Source organism: Chelonia mydas, chromosome 7 (assembly GCF_015237465.2).
Source record: "Chelonia mydas isolate rCheMyd1 chromosome 7, rCheMyd1.pri.v2, whole genome shotgun sequence".
NCBI lineage: Eukaryota > Metazoa > Chordata > Testudines > Cheloniidae > Chelonia > Chelonia mydas.
This window is the reverse complement of record NC_057853.1, coordinates 57,780,604-57,799,216: the sequence shown is the minus strand read 5'-3', so window position 1 is coordinate 57,799,216 and position 18,613 is coordinate 57,780,604. Positions and strand designations below refer to the sequence as shown.

The 18,613-nt window shown below is 46.0% G+C and overlaps 2 protein-coding genes across 10 annotated transcripts in view; one reads left to right on the top strand and one right to left on the bottom strand.

Annotated features, from left to right (window-relative positions):
* Positions 1-18,613, bottom strand: part of WDFY4 (WDFY family member 4) — a 250,741-nt gene that overhangs the window by 61,730 nt on the left and 170,398 nt on the right. For all 4 annotated transcript variants that reach the window (XM_037904402.2, XM_043552372.1, XM_043552374.1 and 1 more), the window contains exons 47-49: positions 16,783-16,868; positions 15,597-15,659; positions 558-600 (exon numbers count right to left, since the gene is read on the bottom strand). In XM_037904402.2, coding sequence (XP_037760330.1) covers positions 558-600; positions 15,597-15,659; positions 16,783-16,868 — 192 coding nt within the window. The remainder of the gene's footprint in view (positions 1-557; positions 601-15,596; positions 15,660-16,782; positions 16,869-18,613) is intronic.
* LRRC18 (leucine rich repeat containing 18) lies at positions 4,720-11,796 on the top strand. 6 transcript variants are annotated; one of them, XM_037904406.2, is made up of 3 exons: positions 4,720-5,664; positions 7,673-7,809; positions 10,791-11,789. In XM_037904406.2, the coding sequence occupies exon 3, from the start codon at positions 10,798-10,800 to the stop codon at positions 11,566-11,568; it is 771 nt and encodes a 256-aa protein (XP_037760334.1). In that variant the 5' UTR covers positions 4,720-5,664; positions 7,673-7,809; positions 10,791-10,797; the 3' UTR covers positions 11,569-11,789. The 6 variants fall into 6 exon arrangements, with proteins under 6 accessions (XP_037760334.1, XP_043408311.1, XP_037760336.1 ...); XM_037904404.2 differs by having other exon boundaries at positions 4,721-5,664; positions 10,698-11,789; XM_043552376.1 differs by lacking the exon at positions 7,673-7,809 and having other exon boundaries at positions 4,720-5,307; positions 10,698-11,789.

Genomic DNA, 18,613 nt, shown 5'->3' with positions numbered 1-18,613 from the left:
AGAGCCAAATGTGATATAGCCCATGGATTTCTACACTGTCTTCTATGGCCATCAAGATCTTTATCAGAGGCATGTAGCCACTGGAAGCTACAGTCCAGGTACTCAGCTGGTGTAGGACAATGTCATTCCAGTGAAATCAATGGAGCTTTGCTGATTTACACCTGCTGCAGATCTCCTTCTACACATCCCCTCATCTTGACTAGAGTGGCCATCTTAGGCATCACTGCAGCAAAGAACTAATGCCCGAGGTCCATCTAGCCTGGTGTCCTGTCTCCAACAGTGGCCAGCACCAGCTGCTTCAGAGGAAGGTGCAAAGAACCCTGCAATAACCCAGTGTGGGCTAATCTGCTCTCCATGAAGGGTCTCACCCCAATCCCAATAGTGAGAGCTTGACTCTAAACCCTGCAGGATGAGGTTTGTCTTTTTAGCAGTATTGTTGGGGTTCCTGGTACACTGCAGTAGGGCAGAGAGAGTTGGTCCATCCTTTTCTTTCCTCAGCTAGGTACTGACGTGGTTTTATTCATCAGAGAGTTAACCAGAGATCTGTCTACATTTACCTGCCACTTCTGGAGCATCGTCTTTTCCCCTCCCGTGTTCTTCCTGCATGAAACAAAGTTTTTATTGTCACCTTCAAAACCACTGGAGAATGATTAAGAAATTACATTAATATTCCAATCCCTCCCCCGCACCCCAACTTCCTTTGAATAGGCTTTGCTCATTAACAATTTGCTCATTTCCCAATCAATCTTCATATAAATTTCTGCTTTCCCACCCCAGCCACTTTGGACTAAAGCAGTTCTGAAAAAAACGGTTGCCAGGTTTGTATTGTTTGTATTTTTTTTAATAATGGGGAAAGTGTATTTCCCCCATCCTTGTCCTCTTCATTCTCATAAATGCTCAGCAACTTTTGTTCATTTTTTTTTTCTAAATAGCTCTGAAGAAGTTGGGGAAATTTCAGCCTTAAAGGTGAAAGCATCAAAAGTTCTCAGCAAATTAAAATAAGGCGTAGAATATATTTAAATAGTGGGATGCTACCAAAACCAAGTATGTTGTTCAGTAGCAGTGCCCTCAAACCTATTACCTTGGGCTGTGCTCTTGTCAAATCCAAAAAGTTAAGTAGGGTAGTGCCTGGTTGGTTCTTGGACGGATGTCACCTGCCAAGGTGTGGCCGTGTGGTACTGCTGATTCCGTTGGGCAGCAGGGGCTTTTTCTTATGAGCACATTGCCCCAGCATGGTGATCCTCTCAGAAACAGAATTACTAACTCTCCAGAAATAAAATCAGATGTTCTAGCTCAACTCCAGCTATGGGCTTGCAACAGGAATTATTGGGTGAAGTTCTCTGGCCTGTGTTTCATGCGAGAGGTCAGAGTAGATGACCATAATGGTCCCTTCTGGCCATAAAATCAATGATCTAGGAGAAAACCTAGAATTTTCTACTTTCACCATCACTTTTTATTTAATGAATTATCAGGAATAAATCCATGTAACATGACCCTAATGATTATATAATTAGAACCAAGCAATTTATTTTGTCAAATAATCTATTCACCCCCAAAAATACAGCTTTGGGTCAAATTTGTCAAATAGTTTTGGCAAAAGAACAGAACAGAACAGAACAGAAACATTTTTACATTTACTAAATGAAACATTTTGATTTTTGTTTCAAAATGGGGTTCTGTTAAAAAATAGCAAGATTTAATTTCCCCCCCCCCCCAAGGTAAAAAACACTCTAAAATTAAATGAAACATTTTGTTCAGTGTGAAATGAATTTTTTCTTAGACTGAAAAATCAATTATTCACCCAACCCTCTCTCTATCATTATCTTGCTGTATAATTTCTATTGGACAAGCTAATGTCTCAGAATAAGGGTAAGTATTATTTTCCCTGTTGCTTAGGCAATGTTTTTAGTGCAGATTATGGGTTTATCTCTTTGAACAAACAATAAAATCTAGTACTGATTCTGTGTCACGACCTAAAACTCATACACCTCTTTGTGTAATTCCCCTGCGTGACCAGCCAATCAGGTTAAGTTTATAGCAACCATGCACATAAACAACAAGTGTCATTCACATCTGATACGGGAGAATGGATCTTGGCTCTTTGCCCTAAAGACAAGAGGGTAAATGCTGCTCTCCGTTATATGGTGTAAATCAGGAGGGACTCCACTGACTGCAATGGGATTACTTTGGATTTTCAGCACTGATTCTGAGCAGAATTTGGCCCAGGAATTTAGGAATTCTAAAATAGCAAATTGGGGTACTATAAACACCTGCCATTTGTCACACAGTTCTTACGTTCCTATGTGTAGGTTTTGCAGAGTTTTGTGCATCGCCTCAGCTAGACTTCTGCAAACCCCAAAGCACATTCTGGAAGGGAGGAAAGCAGACTGTATGCTACAAGAGGAGTTAAGGAGCTTGTCTGTGGTCAGGTTATGAGGCTGTAGGGGGATTGGATTAGGGAGCCTGTCACGGAGGGATCAGGTTGGGTTTTAGCAGCTGGCAGGCAGGATTGGATCGACCTGCTTCTCATTGGGCTGGATGAGTTAGCAAGGATGCTCAGGCTGCTGGCATTAATCGAGGGTCCATGGCGAACTCATTGGTGGGGAATTCTGAAGAGCAACATATGAACTTGCTGCACCCCCTCAGTCCTTCAGAGTTTTAAAGAGGCACCTCTGTGTGTGGGGGTGGGGGGTGGGGTTAAAATATTAGATATAGCAATCAACTGGCCAAGTGTACATATATTTATGTGGGTATGCCACTGCCCTCTAATGATGGAAACAGAACAGTTCAGCTGTGTGTCATAGGCTCTATATTCCTAACAGCTAACGGGAATTCTCTGAGGGCCACTTAGACCTCTGCCAGTGCCACACAGTTCTAAGTGGTCGCTGCAGAACTTAAAGAGATTGAAGAGTCAACAATGCTCATGAAGGTATTCAAGGCTAAGTCTAGATATTCCCATCTCAAGCATATCCTGTTGGGATGCAGAGGGCTAGACTCAATAGCCCCTCCCAGTCTCAAAGGTTCTGGAATTCTGTGCCAGAACATGACGACTCACAGAGGTCAGAATGTTGGCCACAGGCCTGGGATGGTCAAGGCAATTCCTCCCACTTTCCTGACCATCTTTCATCAAACAACGTGCCTCCAGCCAATACCTCTCCAGCTAACACAGCGGAGGCTGAGAGTAGATCAGCAGCGGCTACCACACAGCAGTGAGTGCACTTAAAACAAAACCCAGGGCTAGTGCCAAAAAGGAAAGGGGGACAGGAGCTTTATAAACATAAATAGCTAAGGGGTGAGTTTACCTGGATTCAACAGAAGTGTCCATCTACTGTATGCTATTTCCAGGGTGCTGACCACTGTAATATCGGAGCACCATGTATGTGTGCTCACGATGATTTACCTTTGCCTGGGCCATTCATGGAGTGATTAATTAATCCCTATCCCGTGAAGATCAGCCTCTGGCCTCACTCTAGTTACAGCCAGCCAGAGCTCTCTGTGCATTAGCAATGGGTGAAGCTCAAAAGATTTCATCAAAGCTCTGGGGTAAAATTCTGCCCTTATTGAAGTCAATGGCAAAACTCCCATTGATTTCAGTGGGGCCAGGATTTCACTCCTGTTGTTTTTACTCAACTATCTGAAATTCTAAAGTCTGCAAAACAGGGCAGGAATTCTCATAAGCAGCAGCTTCCTTGAGGAATTTCCAGTATTTACCTACTCTGCATTGGGTTGAAAATACTCTATGAACAGACCTTGCCCTGGAGTATCAACAATCCAGCTTCTGCTCCCTGCACCAACCAAGAAGAGCAGAGGTGCAGGGAAATAATTGCTTTCCCTTTAAAGTTAGACAGCTTTTCCTCAAGCCTTAGCGAGGTTCAGTTTAGGTGACACGTGGGCAGTGATGCAAGGTTGCTGTTTGACTGTTCCAGTTTACCTGTCCCTGATATTCTTCTACCACTCCAACGATGGTGGGAAAATATGAAATATGTAAATAATAAGAATTTAGGAGCTTGAACTTTTGTAGCACCTTCCACCCGCGTATCTTATAGTGCTTTATGAACATCAGTCAGTTTAGCCTCCCGACCCTTCCCTGAGCGTTAGGGAAATATCATCCCTATTCAAAAGGTGACAAGACTGTGGCTGTATTCCCGAGGTGGACAGTGACTGCTCTGTGCCTCAGTTTACCTCTTCGCAAAATGAGGTTCATGCTATCGACCCACCTCACAAGACTGTGGTGAGGCTTATCTCATTTTGGTCAGATTGTGCTGAGACCCTGGAGTGGTACAAAAGTATATCTTATATTTACAGAATGCCTTTGACACCACAGGCCTTTTACAACTTATACAGACATCGGGGTACCTTTTCCACTACTGAAATGTAGCACCCAGCCAGAGTGCAGAGAAGCACAGGCAGTCAAATATATTGGGTACACTGTAACCAGCAGTGAGATGGAAGCAGACTATTTTCACCAGTGTTGGAACCGGTCAAGCACACCAGCATTAACACTAACCCTTTTCATGCTCAGACCATCCTGGGATCTTTAATGACCACAAATGTTTCAAACAGTTCCCTGGTTTTACACCTCAAGTGAAAGACAGCATCTCCGGCAGCCCCTTGCACCACATATTTAAATCAGAGCTATTTCTTTTCCCCAGTGATTTATTGGTTCCACTTTGAAGCCATCATATCCGGCCATGGAAAACACAAGCTTGTTACTCCAGGCGTAAGAGAAGAATTATGGTAAATTCACACGTCATAACAGGAGAAGATCCACTAGGGAGGCATGGTGGAATGAATAACTGCATTCCGAGGGGATCAGAGGCAGCTGCATACAGACAGCAGCTCATACCAACTACTGCAGCGCTGGGGTTACTCTGTGGTCATTCTCTCTGCCATGTCTACTCCCTGCTGTGTCTACTCGCCTAGCTGGGTTGCCATGGATCGACATAGGGGATGATATCGTAAGTGTTGTAAGATCAGAACTACACACAGCAAGCACCTGCACTGCAGCAGAGTCTGATGAAATGGCCAAATAACTGAAACCCACAGCTAAAGCACCCAGCTAGCAAACAGTTCGATCCACTTCTACTTTCTTAACCCAGTTGTAATGGTCTCCTTCTCTGCATAAATCCAAATCTGATATTTCCAGGACCTGCATGCCGCTGAGTCCTGTCCAGCTCTCGTCTGAACCTGCACGTTGGAACAAAACATTATGCTAATGATCTCCAAGGACCTGGGATTCCAGTTGCTTAGGAACAGAAGTTTCACAGGCTGTGGAAGGAGAGTTGAATAGGGTGACACTGTAGCTGGGTAAGTCCTTCGAACCCCTCCTCCCCCCTCCACGCACACACCCAGACACGCACACACACACACACACACACACACACACAACGATTTCTTGAAAGGTTGCCATTTAAAAAAAAAAAAAAAAGGAAGTCGCACTTTAGAATTTACAGGCCTGCGAAAAGCAAATCTGCCCAGGTTTCCCCTGCACACTGGGGTTTTATTTACAAAACCTGGGAGAAGGACGAATTCACTATTCAGAGAAGACTAGATAGAAGACAACTGCACACTGACAGAGCATGGAAGCTCATTCTGCTGCACAGACAAAGCAGGCAGCTTGCGATGTGTACGCATCTGGAGTAGATGCTTCCTAGGTGCCAGCCGGTAAGATCTCATACAGCTCTATACAGCAGTGTTGCAATTCCAGAGACTTGTTTAGATGAAATATTCTTTACTTTTTTTCTGGGGGGGGGGTGTCAGTGTTTGTGCTGCAGGTTAGCAGGGTTGTTCTGAATAAGGTGACCAGATGTCCTGATTTTATAGGGACAGTCCTGATTTTTGGGTCTTTTTCTTCTTTAGGCTCCTATTACCCCCACCCCCTGTCCCAATTTTTCACACTTGCTGTCTGGTCACCCTACTTCTGAAGAAGTGTGGAAAATTAAGGGAATTTAAAGGGAGCTGCAGTTCCTGCTTGCTAACAGAATCCATTTAATCTAAGCCAGTCCCTGTTAGCAGAAACTGTGTTTAAGAGAGTCAGTAAATTAATCTCTCCTTCATATTACATTGTAGCCGACAACAAATAAACAGTACACAGGAAAATGAATTCTACTATGATTTGCAATACCTGCCAGCTAGTGCATGAAGGGCATAATGCAAAACACAAATGGCACCTGGTTTGGGTTTTGATCGTGTATCAATCTCAGGTTGGTCTATAGACCCCAGTCACTGTAGTGTCTGAGCAAAAAGCAAACAAAAGGTATAGCTCTGAGCCACCAGATTTGTAGAGAATGGGTAGCTCGGTAGCTGATCTCTTGTATTTGGCAAGTCTAAGTTACAGCACACAAAAGAGTTTATCCATGGGCTCCCTACCCGTATGGTTATTATTTATGTAGCACTAGCCATGTAATCCAGTTATGGATATGTCCCCTGCCCCAAGGAGATGAACTAAAGTCAGCACAGGAAGGGGGATGGGAAGACACCAGAGAAAATGGAAAGGAAGGAGTCCTTAAAAGTCCTGAAAGATATGTACAGCTGAGTGAGCCTAAGCAGGGTCAAGTGGTAGCTAAGGTCAAAGGCAGCACAGAGAGGCAGGGAGCAGAAATGCACCCCGCGGCATTTGTGGGAGGTGAAGGAGTCTTGGTGTAGAGGAGGAGTCACTGCTGCAGCCAGAGAAAGCGCATTTATTGAGCGAGCTCCAGAGACCAAGCCAGCACTGGGCTCAGGGAGCCTGGTGCGGGAGGAGACTCTGAAGTGGGGAGACCTCTACAAAATACTGTGTGGGAGGTGACTGGGCAGAGGGGCTGATCCCCAGAGTGTTTTGCTGAGAAAGGGGAGACTGGGGATGGGGCAGCACAGAGAGCATCAGGACCAAGAGAGGATCTGAATTCTCCTGGTGGCTGGGGACAGTTCAGCTCCCTCTCACCCATCAGAGGGGTCTAAGCAGCTATGTCATATACCTGGCCCTGCACAGGTGTGTAGGGGCTGGGAAGGAACAAGGAGTCCCCACCCATTACACACCCTGCATGGGAGCCAATCAGTCAGAATCATAGTCCCAGTGCTTCAGGGAACATAAGGTCTTTCCCCTCCCTGCACCACCCCAAAGGAGGCAGGGCCATGGTTCTAACCTACACACACACCTTATGCATCGGGTACATCCTGCACACCACCGTTCTGCATGCAACAACAGGGAGATAGGTTGGATAACCCGGAAGCACAACCCCCCTAGGCAGCACAGCTCTGCACCATCTGCAAACTCAGCCCTGGGCTTTAAAGGCCCAATCTAGCCAGGGAGTATGGATAAAGGGGGCTTTATGGTCGGGAGCTTCGTTGGCAAGTCAGCGCCTCCAGCAGTGCCGCCTTGGCACAGGTTCCACAGTAACTCAGAGGGAGAACACCAAGGGTGAGCAAAGAAAGAAAGTTTGCTAAAAGAAAGGTCTGCTGTGTTCCCGATTCTTTGTTCGGGCGGCAGGGCATGAGTCTCCAGCCCGAACTCTCCGGCTCCTCCCCGGGAGTGTAATTGTGATATCGAATATTTATAATTAACAGCCACCACAGGCTGGCCCCTGCCATTCCTGAATTTTTAATGTCAATAGCTAAGGAGTTGGAGCCCTTTTATTCAGCTCGAACCAGTCCCAGACGTGGCTAAACAAGCTCCCATTATCTCCAACCGCAGACTTACCGCTGCTAATTAGTTTACCACCATTGCGGAGAGGAAAGCTTTCCATCCCATTTGAGCTGCCTCCTCACCCCAGAACTTCAGAAGAGCTCTAATGCTCAACCTTGTCGGCGGGCTTGGAAATCACAATTGTTGTAAGTATGAAACCCAGCCACTACGTTACCTCAAAGGAAACGTCTCTCAGAGAGATTCCAGACGCTTCCTGGAGCCAGATCCTGTGGTGGAGATGCACACGGGGCGGGGGAAGGAGAAGAGGATATTGCCTTTTGATTGAAGCAATGATGGGCCATATTTTTTAAGGTGCCTAAAGATGCAGATAGGCACCTAAATACCTTTACAAATCTGAACCTGAGTACAACCCACGTTAACCCAGTGTGTGTCTTTGTCCCCCTCGGAATCACACAATGCGGTTTATGAGTCAGCTGCTTCCTTCCAGCGAATGCAGCTGGTTTTTTAGCTTGAGCAATAGAGGCTTATGCATCCAGCCCCCAAAGGTCCCAAATTCAATCCCTACAAATGACCCAGCCAAGGGCATCGATGCACAGGCACCCAGAAGGGTTAAACTGGATTCATTATTCAAATAACAGCCCCAGCCACCTTGCCTTCCTCACTCAGGTTCCCTCTACTGTTCCCAAGTCCCCCTCCTAGAGCATCCAGGGTCCTGGTACCAACCCCTCCTAGCCTCTCCCCAGGACAGTGCAACTTGGCCCAGAGCTTGGACTCTGAGGTGTTATGAGTAACACAGGGAAGGATGAGGCCAAAATTCATCCCCTACCGTCAGTGGAGTGGCACTAGGGATGAACATCACTGTGGTTATCCTAATGACAGGTTTCAGAGTAGCAGCCGTGTTAGTCTGTATTCGCAAAAAGAAAAGGAGTACTTGTGGCATCTTAAATTTGTTAGTCTCTAAGGTGCCACAAGTACTCTTTTTCTTTTTGTGGTTATCCTGACATCATCCCTTGTTCCCCTTGGAGATTAACTCCACCTTCTCCCTCCTGGTAACACCAATACAGACACCTTGATTGCTGGGATATGGGAGACCAGAGTTTAAGTCCCTGCCCTGCCACTGAGTTCCTGTGTGACCTTGGGCAAGTCCCCTAGTCTCTCTGTGCCTCAGTTCCCCACCTGTACAATGGGGATAACAGCCCTGCCTTAGCTCTCAGGGGTGGGTAAAGATCAATGCAGTAAAGACTACCATGGTAGAGAAGCAAAATAGATGGATAGAGTGATGGGTGTGTATGGGGCTAGACTGATAAAGGCAATGAAATCTATCTAACAATATTAAAAATAAAAGCGGTCGAAAGATGCATTCAACTCTCAGGAAGATTGAAACCCAGCACTGTTTCCCGAACTTCCCGAAGAGTCTGTCTCACTTCTGAAGGCCTGGCAGGGCGCGGGTGACTGGCACAGATACCCTGCCTTTGCATTATTTTGGGCTACGGCATATAATTGAAAGGAGCCGATATGTCTTATCTCCAGTCTGAGCTCCCCCTTGATGTACTTGCACATGATTAATGAGTAGCCAAAAAGCCTGAAGGGTTTGTAATGAAGCCTTTCTAATGGAGAAGTGTATTGTAGACAAATCCATATTGCTTCCCAAACAATCATTCATCAAAGCCGTGTTTTGACTCTTTACAATTAAATGCGGGAGCACCCAGATCAGCTGGAGATTAGCCAGCTGTAACCTGTGCTCCTCTCAGCTCCCCAGCAGCTACAGTCACTGTCACTCCTTGCCAATGAATTCTCCTATTTCTTTTACTGCTGATGCATATTGTTAGTTACCTTTGATAGCCTCACCTACTAATAACACCCCTGCGATTGCAGTGTATTAGCAGCCACCTAGGCCTCCATTCAGCAAAGTCCTGTCCTTTATTATGGGCTAGATTTTCAGAAGCACACCACAACTGGAGGTAGATTGGATGTTCCACCTTAGGGTTTTATACCACCAACCATCACCATAGTATCTGGGTGGAGAGGTCTTTAGAAAATCTGCCCACCAGTGTCACAATAGGTACAGCAAAGGTTTCCATCGACTCCAACGGGCATCGGACCAGGCCTGATAAGGGTTTTATAGCCTTTCCTGTTGCCCTTCTATAGCATCACCTCTCAGCTGATACCAAAACATTTTGAACTGCTAGGACACACTTTCCTGTGCTCCCTAGGGGTACGCTGTACCTGCAGCATCCCTGCTGGGCAGTGCCCTCTCTCTGCACACAGGAAGGGCAGCTGCGGGTGCTGTTTAAGCAACACAGACATTCTTCTCTTTAAAAGTCTCTTTTATGGTCCCAAGGTAACAATTTCATTATAAAGCATTAGACCAAATTGTGTCTAGATTTATGTTGGCTGTAGCACTGTTAAAGTCAATGGAAATGGGAAGGTGTACAAAATAGCGCCGGATTTAGCTCTGTTATTATGTTTACTTTGACGACAACTCAAGGCCCCCATTCAGCAAAGCTCTTAAGCATGTGCCTAAAGTACATAAGTGCTTTGCTGAACAGGGGCCTCGGGCCCAATCCTGGTCCCTCTGTCCAGCCTGTGTAACCAGGCTGCACCGAGGCAAGAGGGCGCTGCTACACACCTGCCCTCAAAGGGGTATGGCCAGTTGGTCTCTAAAGCATCTGATCTAATTAATACCTTTTTGGACAATATGTTTTTGTGAGGTGAACAAGTGCCCCCTGGGGGCTGGACTGAGACCCACCACTTATTTCACGCAGGCCACGAAAGAGCTAATGGGTAGCAATCATTTTTATTCCCTATCAGCACAGGCTGGACTGAAACCAGCACCCTAGTGGTGAAAGGCTCCATAGTCCCTATACTCCATCACTAAAACCCTGGGACACCACAGACCAGTGGTTCAAAACCTCCTCTGCACTGGGTCATGACCCCGACACCTATGTGTGACATTGCTGGGACTCATGCCCCCCAGATGGAGAACTCATGCCCCTAGGGAAATGTTGTGACTTTAAAGAGTCCAGTGGTCATGTGTTAACTTCTAATGAGGTCACTTTTTATTTCAAACCAGGGTTTAACAGCCAGCAACCTCAGAAGATTTCACTTGGGCCCCTCCATCTGAATACTCCTTACTGACATAATCTGACGCACTTCTCTCCCCCAGCAGAAAAATGGCCAAGGGGAAAGCAAAAGGCCCCAAGGGGAAAAAGATCACCTTGAAAGTCGCCAAAAACTCCATCAAGATCACGTTTGATGGAAAACGCCGCCTTGACCTGAGCAAGATGGGCATCACCACCTTCCCCAAGTGCATCCTCAAGCTGGCTGATGTGGATGAGCTAGATTTGAGCAGGAACATGATCAAGAAAATCCCAGACTTCATTGAGAAGTTTCAAAACCTGCGCTGGCTGGATTTGCACAGCAACCAGATCGAGAAGCTGCCAGAGACGATCGGCATGCTCCAGAACCTCTTCTACCTCAACATCTGCAACAACAAGCTGACGACCAGGAGCCTGCCAGTGGAGCTAAGCCAGCTGAAGAACCTGTGCACCCTCAACCTGGGCTTGAACCAGATCGACAACCTCCCCACCACCCTTGGGGCCCTGAAGGAGCTCCAGGACATGGGCCTCTTTGACAACTACCTGACGACCATCCCCAACAGTGTGGCAAAGCTCCCCAAGCTCAAGAAGATGAATGTGAAGAGGAACCCCTTCCCCCAGCCAACAGAGGAGGAACTGTTAATTGACACCATCAAGCGCATTGAAGCCCTGTACTTGGTGGATGAGAAAGACCTGTGTGGCCCCTGTCTGAAGAAGTGCCAGGAGGAGAGGGACAAGCTGAACAAGCTGAAGAACACGGTGCCCACCTCTCTGAGGAAGCCAAATTTTTCTTCCCTCATGACGCCCAACTCCACGGCAAAGGATAACCAAACAGAGTGGCGGTGAAGAGGCAGCATCCACGGGTCACACGAAGGTGGCAGTGTTACACAGAGTCTGTCCATTCGACTCTTACAGCGTCCAGCCCAAACCAATAAACAGCTCTTCCCCTCACCACAGTCCTCTTCATTTAAGGGTTTGCTTGGTGTTAGGTGGAGGGGACCTGCTGTTTCTCCTAAACCAGTGAATGGGCCCCAAAGCAATAGAAGTGCAGAAAAATAAAGATGAAAGAGCATGCTTGGTTCCTGGCTTTTACTTACTATGAGACACCATGGGCCAGATCCTGATTCCTGTCCCCCCTGCTTTGAGCTGCTTCAACAGAATGAAGCAGGAAGCAGCTGCCTGGGGATTTCTGCGGCGTAATGAAACCTCCAGGTAGCATAAGGCTCCTGCAACCCTTCTTCCCCCATTCACCAGGGCCAAGAAACTGCTCCATCCAGCCTATCACCAACTGCCCTCAGTCCCCTGGAGGGCTGTGACCAGTTGGCATGACTTGGAGAACCTTAGGCCAGACAGGCATAAAGGTTGCTGAAAGTTTCCTTTATGGCCCAGAGCTGTACTGGGCAGAAGGACTGGTCTCCAGGATCTGAACCAGTATCTACTAGTTTTGTACAAGATCATTGTGCATAGAGAAAACTTCCTCGCATCTCACTTCTGGAGAGTGCAGGCAAAGCTGGATTCTTTGTAGTCCCACTCCATCTGTCTTCTGGGGGCAGGGACTCTGTAGGGCTGAGGGGAAAGCAGAGTGGACAAGCCTATCATGTGAAAGTGTCACAAATCTTTCTCTTTAGGAACCACATAGCTGCCAGTGTGCTCCACAAGACAGCTCCTTGGATCTTCCTGGGGACTTGGGCTGTGGAAATTCTCCCCAATGAATAGCATTGGGCCCAACAGAGATAAACCTCAGACCCTCCTGTTGCCATAACACATGCCCCAAAGGAGAATCTTCACTAGCTGTTAACAGTACAGGGCCTATGATACAGTTTCAATTCTGTCCAACAGAGGTCAGTACCGACACAAACACTAGTCAGGAGTAATTTAGGTGTGAAATGCAATGCATTATGATACACAATTCTGACTCCTTGAGTGTAATCAAAGAGCCACATTCTTTGCTCAGACACACAAGCAGGTCCCACGGACTTTCAGTGCTGGATGCTGCATCCATGTATCAGGGAGCTGAAATATTTATCACAGACATCACAACTGGCCTCATTTCCCCTCGCACGGCTTCCCCATCCCCCATTCACTTCCAAGCTGTCGCGGACTCACCTCCCTGAGGGAGAGGGGCAGGAAATAACTCCCTTCTAGCCCAAAGTGTCTTCTGATCCTTCTTTAAGGTGCATTGTATAGTGCCCATAATCCAGGTCCCTCTCTTGCTCTGGCAATCTAGGGGTGGCAGCAGGTGAATTTACAATCTCACCCCCAGTCCCAATCCTGGTGTCCCCATGGTGTGTTTCTCTCTCTTGCTTGCTCTCTCTCACACACACACACATACACTCTCACTCTCTTTCACCTCTGCACACAAATTAACTTGCATTCTTTGTTGCACCTTCAGGGCATAACCTGCCAACAGCAGGCAGACAGTGACATACAGGTGCATTAGACTAGTAGATTATTAAAGCAGCCAAGCCAAGCACTGACCTTGAACAAGGTGCTGGCTAAGGCCACAGCAACATATGGGAGATGGCAGAGAGTTAAACATATTTAAATGAAGAATAAAATGGGGTGGGGTGGTGGGGAACTGCTCAGTAGTCTAGTAACAGCCCATTCTGGAGGGAGTAAATTGGGACTCCTGGGTTCTACTCCCAACTCTGGGAGCATTGTCTAGTGGTTAAGAGCACTTGACTGGGAAATGAGGACTCCTGGGCTCTATTCCCAGCTTTCAACTACTTTAATATGCTACATGAAACTGCACCTTCATGCCTCAGTTTCCCCAATTTAAAATGATTATTCCTCTCTCACAGGGTGTCGCAAAGCATAATAATTTATAAAGCCCTGCAAGATTCCCAGGTGGAGAGGGCTGCATGAGTAGCAGGCGATACTGCTATCCGATGTGTGTTCACTACACAAGCATTCAGGGGCAAGAAGGGAGAGTCAGGTCCCACTCCGCAGCTTGGCTGGGACAGCAAGGACTGGGGGCGCTGTGGAAGCAGCATGTCTATCCCCTGGGGAGGGAGGACTTTGTGCTCCTCGTGAGGGACCCCACCCTCTGACTCAGGAATGACACCAGCAAAAGTGGAGATACAATGAACGCATGGAGTTCTTTGCCCTCCACTTCCCAGAGCAGAACAGGCGATTATGTAGGCCACTTACTACAGGGAGGCGTTTCCAGGTAGGAGGATGTTCTCTCTAATCCTCCGCTTAAGCATGTGGCGTCTGGTGTCTCCCAGCACACACTACAGTGTGGCCCAGAGAGAGGTGTGCCAGCCCTCCCCAAGCTTCTAGCCCCGCTCCTCAGAGGGGACAATGTAGGAGAGGTCCTCTCCCCTCAAGGGGATAACATTCCAGCCAGATCCCCATGGAGACTAAAAACCCTTTGTGCTTAGCTGTGCTTCCAACATTCAGAACAGGCAGCATCAGGCTCCTTAAAGCTCAGCAAAGATAAGGCCTAACACAAGTTATACCTCTCTCACCTACCAGTGAGCCCAGCTCCAGCCCAAAGGTCATGAAGACAGGATCCAGGAGGGCTCGGAAAATTACTGATCGATGAGTGCTAGGTAAACATAGGATAAATCTATCCCTATGGCACCAGACCTTGGGCTGTTTCACTCTGTCTAGAGATATCAGTCGCCTAGTACTGCGGAATGTGCTGCTCCACACTGAATATAGGATCTTTTTTGGCTTTCCCAGAGACCCAGATGACTCCCAGCAGGGCTCAGCCTGGGCCAGGACTGGTGGTACTTGTCTTAAGCTGCCTTCTCACTCTGGAGTGTCAGCTTTCAAGTCCCAAAAAGTAACTCTGTAACTGTAAACCTAAAACCAATGATCTGAGAGTAACCAGTGGAGACACCTATGTGAGCCTGACAAGGACCAGGGACGACTGCTCAGAGAGGCACAACCTGCCCCATTCATCTGATGATGCTCATGCCCCATGGTGATCATTTACATCTCAACACTGTTAACTATTTGGGACCCCCCCCACACACACACAACGTAAGAGTTGTTCTCCCGGCTCTGCACAAGCTTCCTGTTCCCTTCCAGGAACAGCTTAAGCCATTTGCTATGCCTACAAAGCTCTGTGTGGTCTGGGGCCCAGTGACCTGCATCAGAACCTGGGTGGAGGAAGTAATGGAAGTGGCTCTTCCTGGGAGATTTCCAGCCCAAACAATCTGGTGGGTTAAGAGAAGCATCCAAACTTCTGAGTGTTTATCCGAACCAAAAGGAGCTGCCAACCCATGGGAGGGTCACCCAGGGATACTGAAGATGCAAATTAGGAGCGTAAGGAAGTATTCCTTGGGCATCCAGCTCAAGAGAAGTTCTGGGTACACAGGTTTTCGGAATCAGCACAGAATACTCACCCAGTCACATCACCCTGTGCTTGGAAATAAACCCACTTGGCAAGGGGCAGCACATTGGGATCTCTACTGTGAAGCTATTATAGTTGGTTCTGCAGCACCACTGTGCATGAGGCACATCTGTCACTGTCTGCTCTAACTGCCCACTAAAGAGGCCATTATGCAGCAGCAGCATTATGGATTAGCTCTCTAACCTCACGTCATTGACTGTCTGTTCCCTGTTCTTCCCCACACTAACCATCCACATAAGAGTTTACCAATAAAGTCATATTAAGAAGATAATCATTATTAATTAACTATGGATAACAGCTACTTAATGCATCCCTCATGCCTTTGTAATGAAGATATTTTACAGCCAATGCTTTGGGGAGATTTTGGGATGCCTTTGAACACTCAAAATAGGTTTTAAAGGGAACAAAAATGTTGATTTATAGTGTCCTTTGTTAAAGTAGAACTTATTTGTAAAATTACATTTATTGAAGACAAATATCAGAACGATTGGGAATGATTCCGGCTTATTACCTTATATTCAGGGACTCTTCAGTTATTCCTTTTGCCTTCAAAACAGGTTGAAATGAACAAAATCTAAACAGAGATGAGAAAATAAATCAACATGGTCTTTAAACTGGTTATTATTACCTGTAATAATCACTGAGGTTTAATCCCCAAGGATGCCAAAGCACTTTACAAACTGAGGCCCCTTACATTCAGGACAGCACTTCAAGTCAATGGGACATCTGCCATGTTTAAAGTTAACTAGGCATGTCCTGGATAGGGATGGACTTCAGCTTAAGAGCTTCCTGAATTGGAGCCTTGAACTGATATTCAGTCAACAAAGATAAGAAGCACTTCATCTATCACTAAAATGCAGCTGCTTCTGGGTTAGAATCTAGCTGCCGGTTAATTGCCAATGGATATAGTATGCAGCATTTTAGGGCAGGTTTCCCTATCTAACTGAAACAGCAAGGTGAATTTAGATAGGAAAAATGGTTCCAAACCTGCAGTTGTTACTTAGGCAAGGTTCCACTGGGGCCTATCCATAGATTTTAAGGCCAGAAGGGACCATTTTGATCAGCTAGATTAAATGATCATAATGATCAATCTAGGCCACAGAATTTCACTTGGGAATTTCTGCATCATGAGCATTTTGCCTTGGTAAGGACAGCCAAATTATACCCAATGATATTACCAGAGTTGCAGTTTTGCCAGACCATCATGGTTAAATTAAAGTGGCTGATATAAAGCAATGTGCAAATCATCCACTTTGTACTCTAATGTCAGCAAAGGAAAACGCCACCAGGACAAGGCAGCTGTAAAAGAAAAGCCTTCACTCCTAGACAAAAACGTCACTGTTTAAAAAGTCATGTCAGCTCTATTTATGCCAAAGATTTAAAGTAAAGGCCAGAGAACCAAACTCAGCTTATGTACCTAATGCTACTTCAAATATTATAAGTAAGAGAAAAAAATCATAAGTAATGCTCCAAAAAAATTACAACTCTACAAGGAGAAAGTGACATTGGCCGGGAGGAATGATGTTTTTCTTGCTTACATGGAACCATCCAAAGACCCAGGAGCTGCAATTTTAGAGTGAACCCTTAGGGTTGCTGTTCGGGAGACATGTGAATGGGGGGGAATGATGCCACAAGTGTGACACAATACCAGCTGCTGTGACCTTGGTACTAACATGCCAGACTTAAGCAGTAATTACCTCTTAAAGGCTTTATTCCTATCGCTGTCATGGAAGACGAGAAATTTGGAATAGCCGTTTTTGAAGAATATTTCCAAAGCGATCTCCTGTAAGGATAAACCATTTGCACCGTGAAGACCCCTGGTGCAAGGGCTGAGCAAAGCAGAGAGAAACGTATCATTTGCCCAATTTTACAGGGTTTTCAGCACTAAGGGCCAATTTTTGTAATGAGCTCTGTATGGGTGGGATCACGGGGGGCGACTTTCACAATATTCCCAGTCCAATATGCAAGATCCAATGGGCTGGAGAGAGTTCAAGAAGCAAATGCAAAGTTCAAACCTTTGGCTCATCGACTAGTTAAAACAGGTCTTTTACCAAGAAAGTTCACCCCTTCCTAAACTCTGAATCAAGCTCAAAGGAAAACCTATGAGACATCTCCTCCAAACTGGGTAGATATTATGCTATTCTTTAGTGAAGCTTTAAGTGATTAAAGTTGCCTTGCCCCACTTCCCCTGAAAATACTGACAATTTGTTTATAAACCTATTATTTATGCTGGGCCAAATCAATTTGTTTTTTCCCCACTTGCTCTACTAAAAGCATTAATATTATTTATTATCTCCACTGCAATAGCACCTACGAGCCCACAGTGCGAGGTGCTGTACACACACAGAACAGACAGCCCCTGCCCCCAAGTGCTTACAATCTAAGTATAAGATAAGAGGCAATAGGAAGGCAGTGATTGTAATAAACAACTCACAAATGCTCTATGGCAAGTTAAGGGTCTGATTCTGAAAGGACTTCTGGTGGGATTCTCATTGCAAGATCAAGGCTAAAACAGACTGAACAGAATGGGCAACCTTGATGTATTTCTACTAAGGGCAAAGGAGTTGCAGCCATAATGACTGGAGCCAGTGATTTTTTTTTTTTTTGGTGACTAGTAAATTTATCCAAAAATGCATGGGGCTGGGGGCACTAAAAGTATTCCTACATTCGGGTTGAACCTGGCTAGTAGTTTTGTCTGAAAAAAAAAATTCAGTGATGTCAAAATAAAACATTTTGACATTCTGAAACAGAATGCGGTTCTGTTGAGAAACATAGCTAACTGAAAGAAATAGGTGAAAAACACTCAAAAAAAGTAAATGAAAAGTGTGTGGGGGGAATCCATTTTGGGTCACACAAAATGATTCGTTCTACTTCAATTATTTTTGCATTTTTTCATTTTGACAAAAAAAACCCCAAAACCCTGAAACGATTCAGTTTCAGTTCAGACCAAACCAATTTTTTTTTCATATTTTTTGAGTTGTCCCCCAAACGGAAAAACCCATTATTCACTCAGCTCTAGTAGCGGTTCAGGTTCACTGTCTGAAAAGTTATCCCGCAAGAGTAGGAGCAACTGAGCTCTGTGTTTTCCTTGCTTGTGTGTCTATGGGAGCTGAGCACTATGGAAAATGGGTCCACTTGTTTAGGAGCTTAAATCAGGATTTAATGGACTGATTTAAGGCACCCATTTTTGAAAATCTTGACCTGAATTCTAAGCGACACGTCTCCATAGCAATTCTTCCCTGGTAATACTGATTCAGTTCCTGAGGAGTCATACACTGGAATAACAGGGCTAACACTTTGGCTAGCGGGGACAGAAGTTTCCAACATCCATTGCTAGCAAAGCAGAGATGGGGACAAGAACAGTACAGTAGGGGCGGAGAAAGTCCAATCCTGAGGCGTTATAATGCAAATAGTTTCTGGCAGAGGCCATGGGGGGGACATGGGGGTCACATGGCCCCCCCAGATATGCTGTTTGGCTTGCACTGAGCATGCTCAGTAACTCTGCTGAAGCCAGCTGCCCTCACTCTG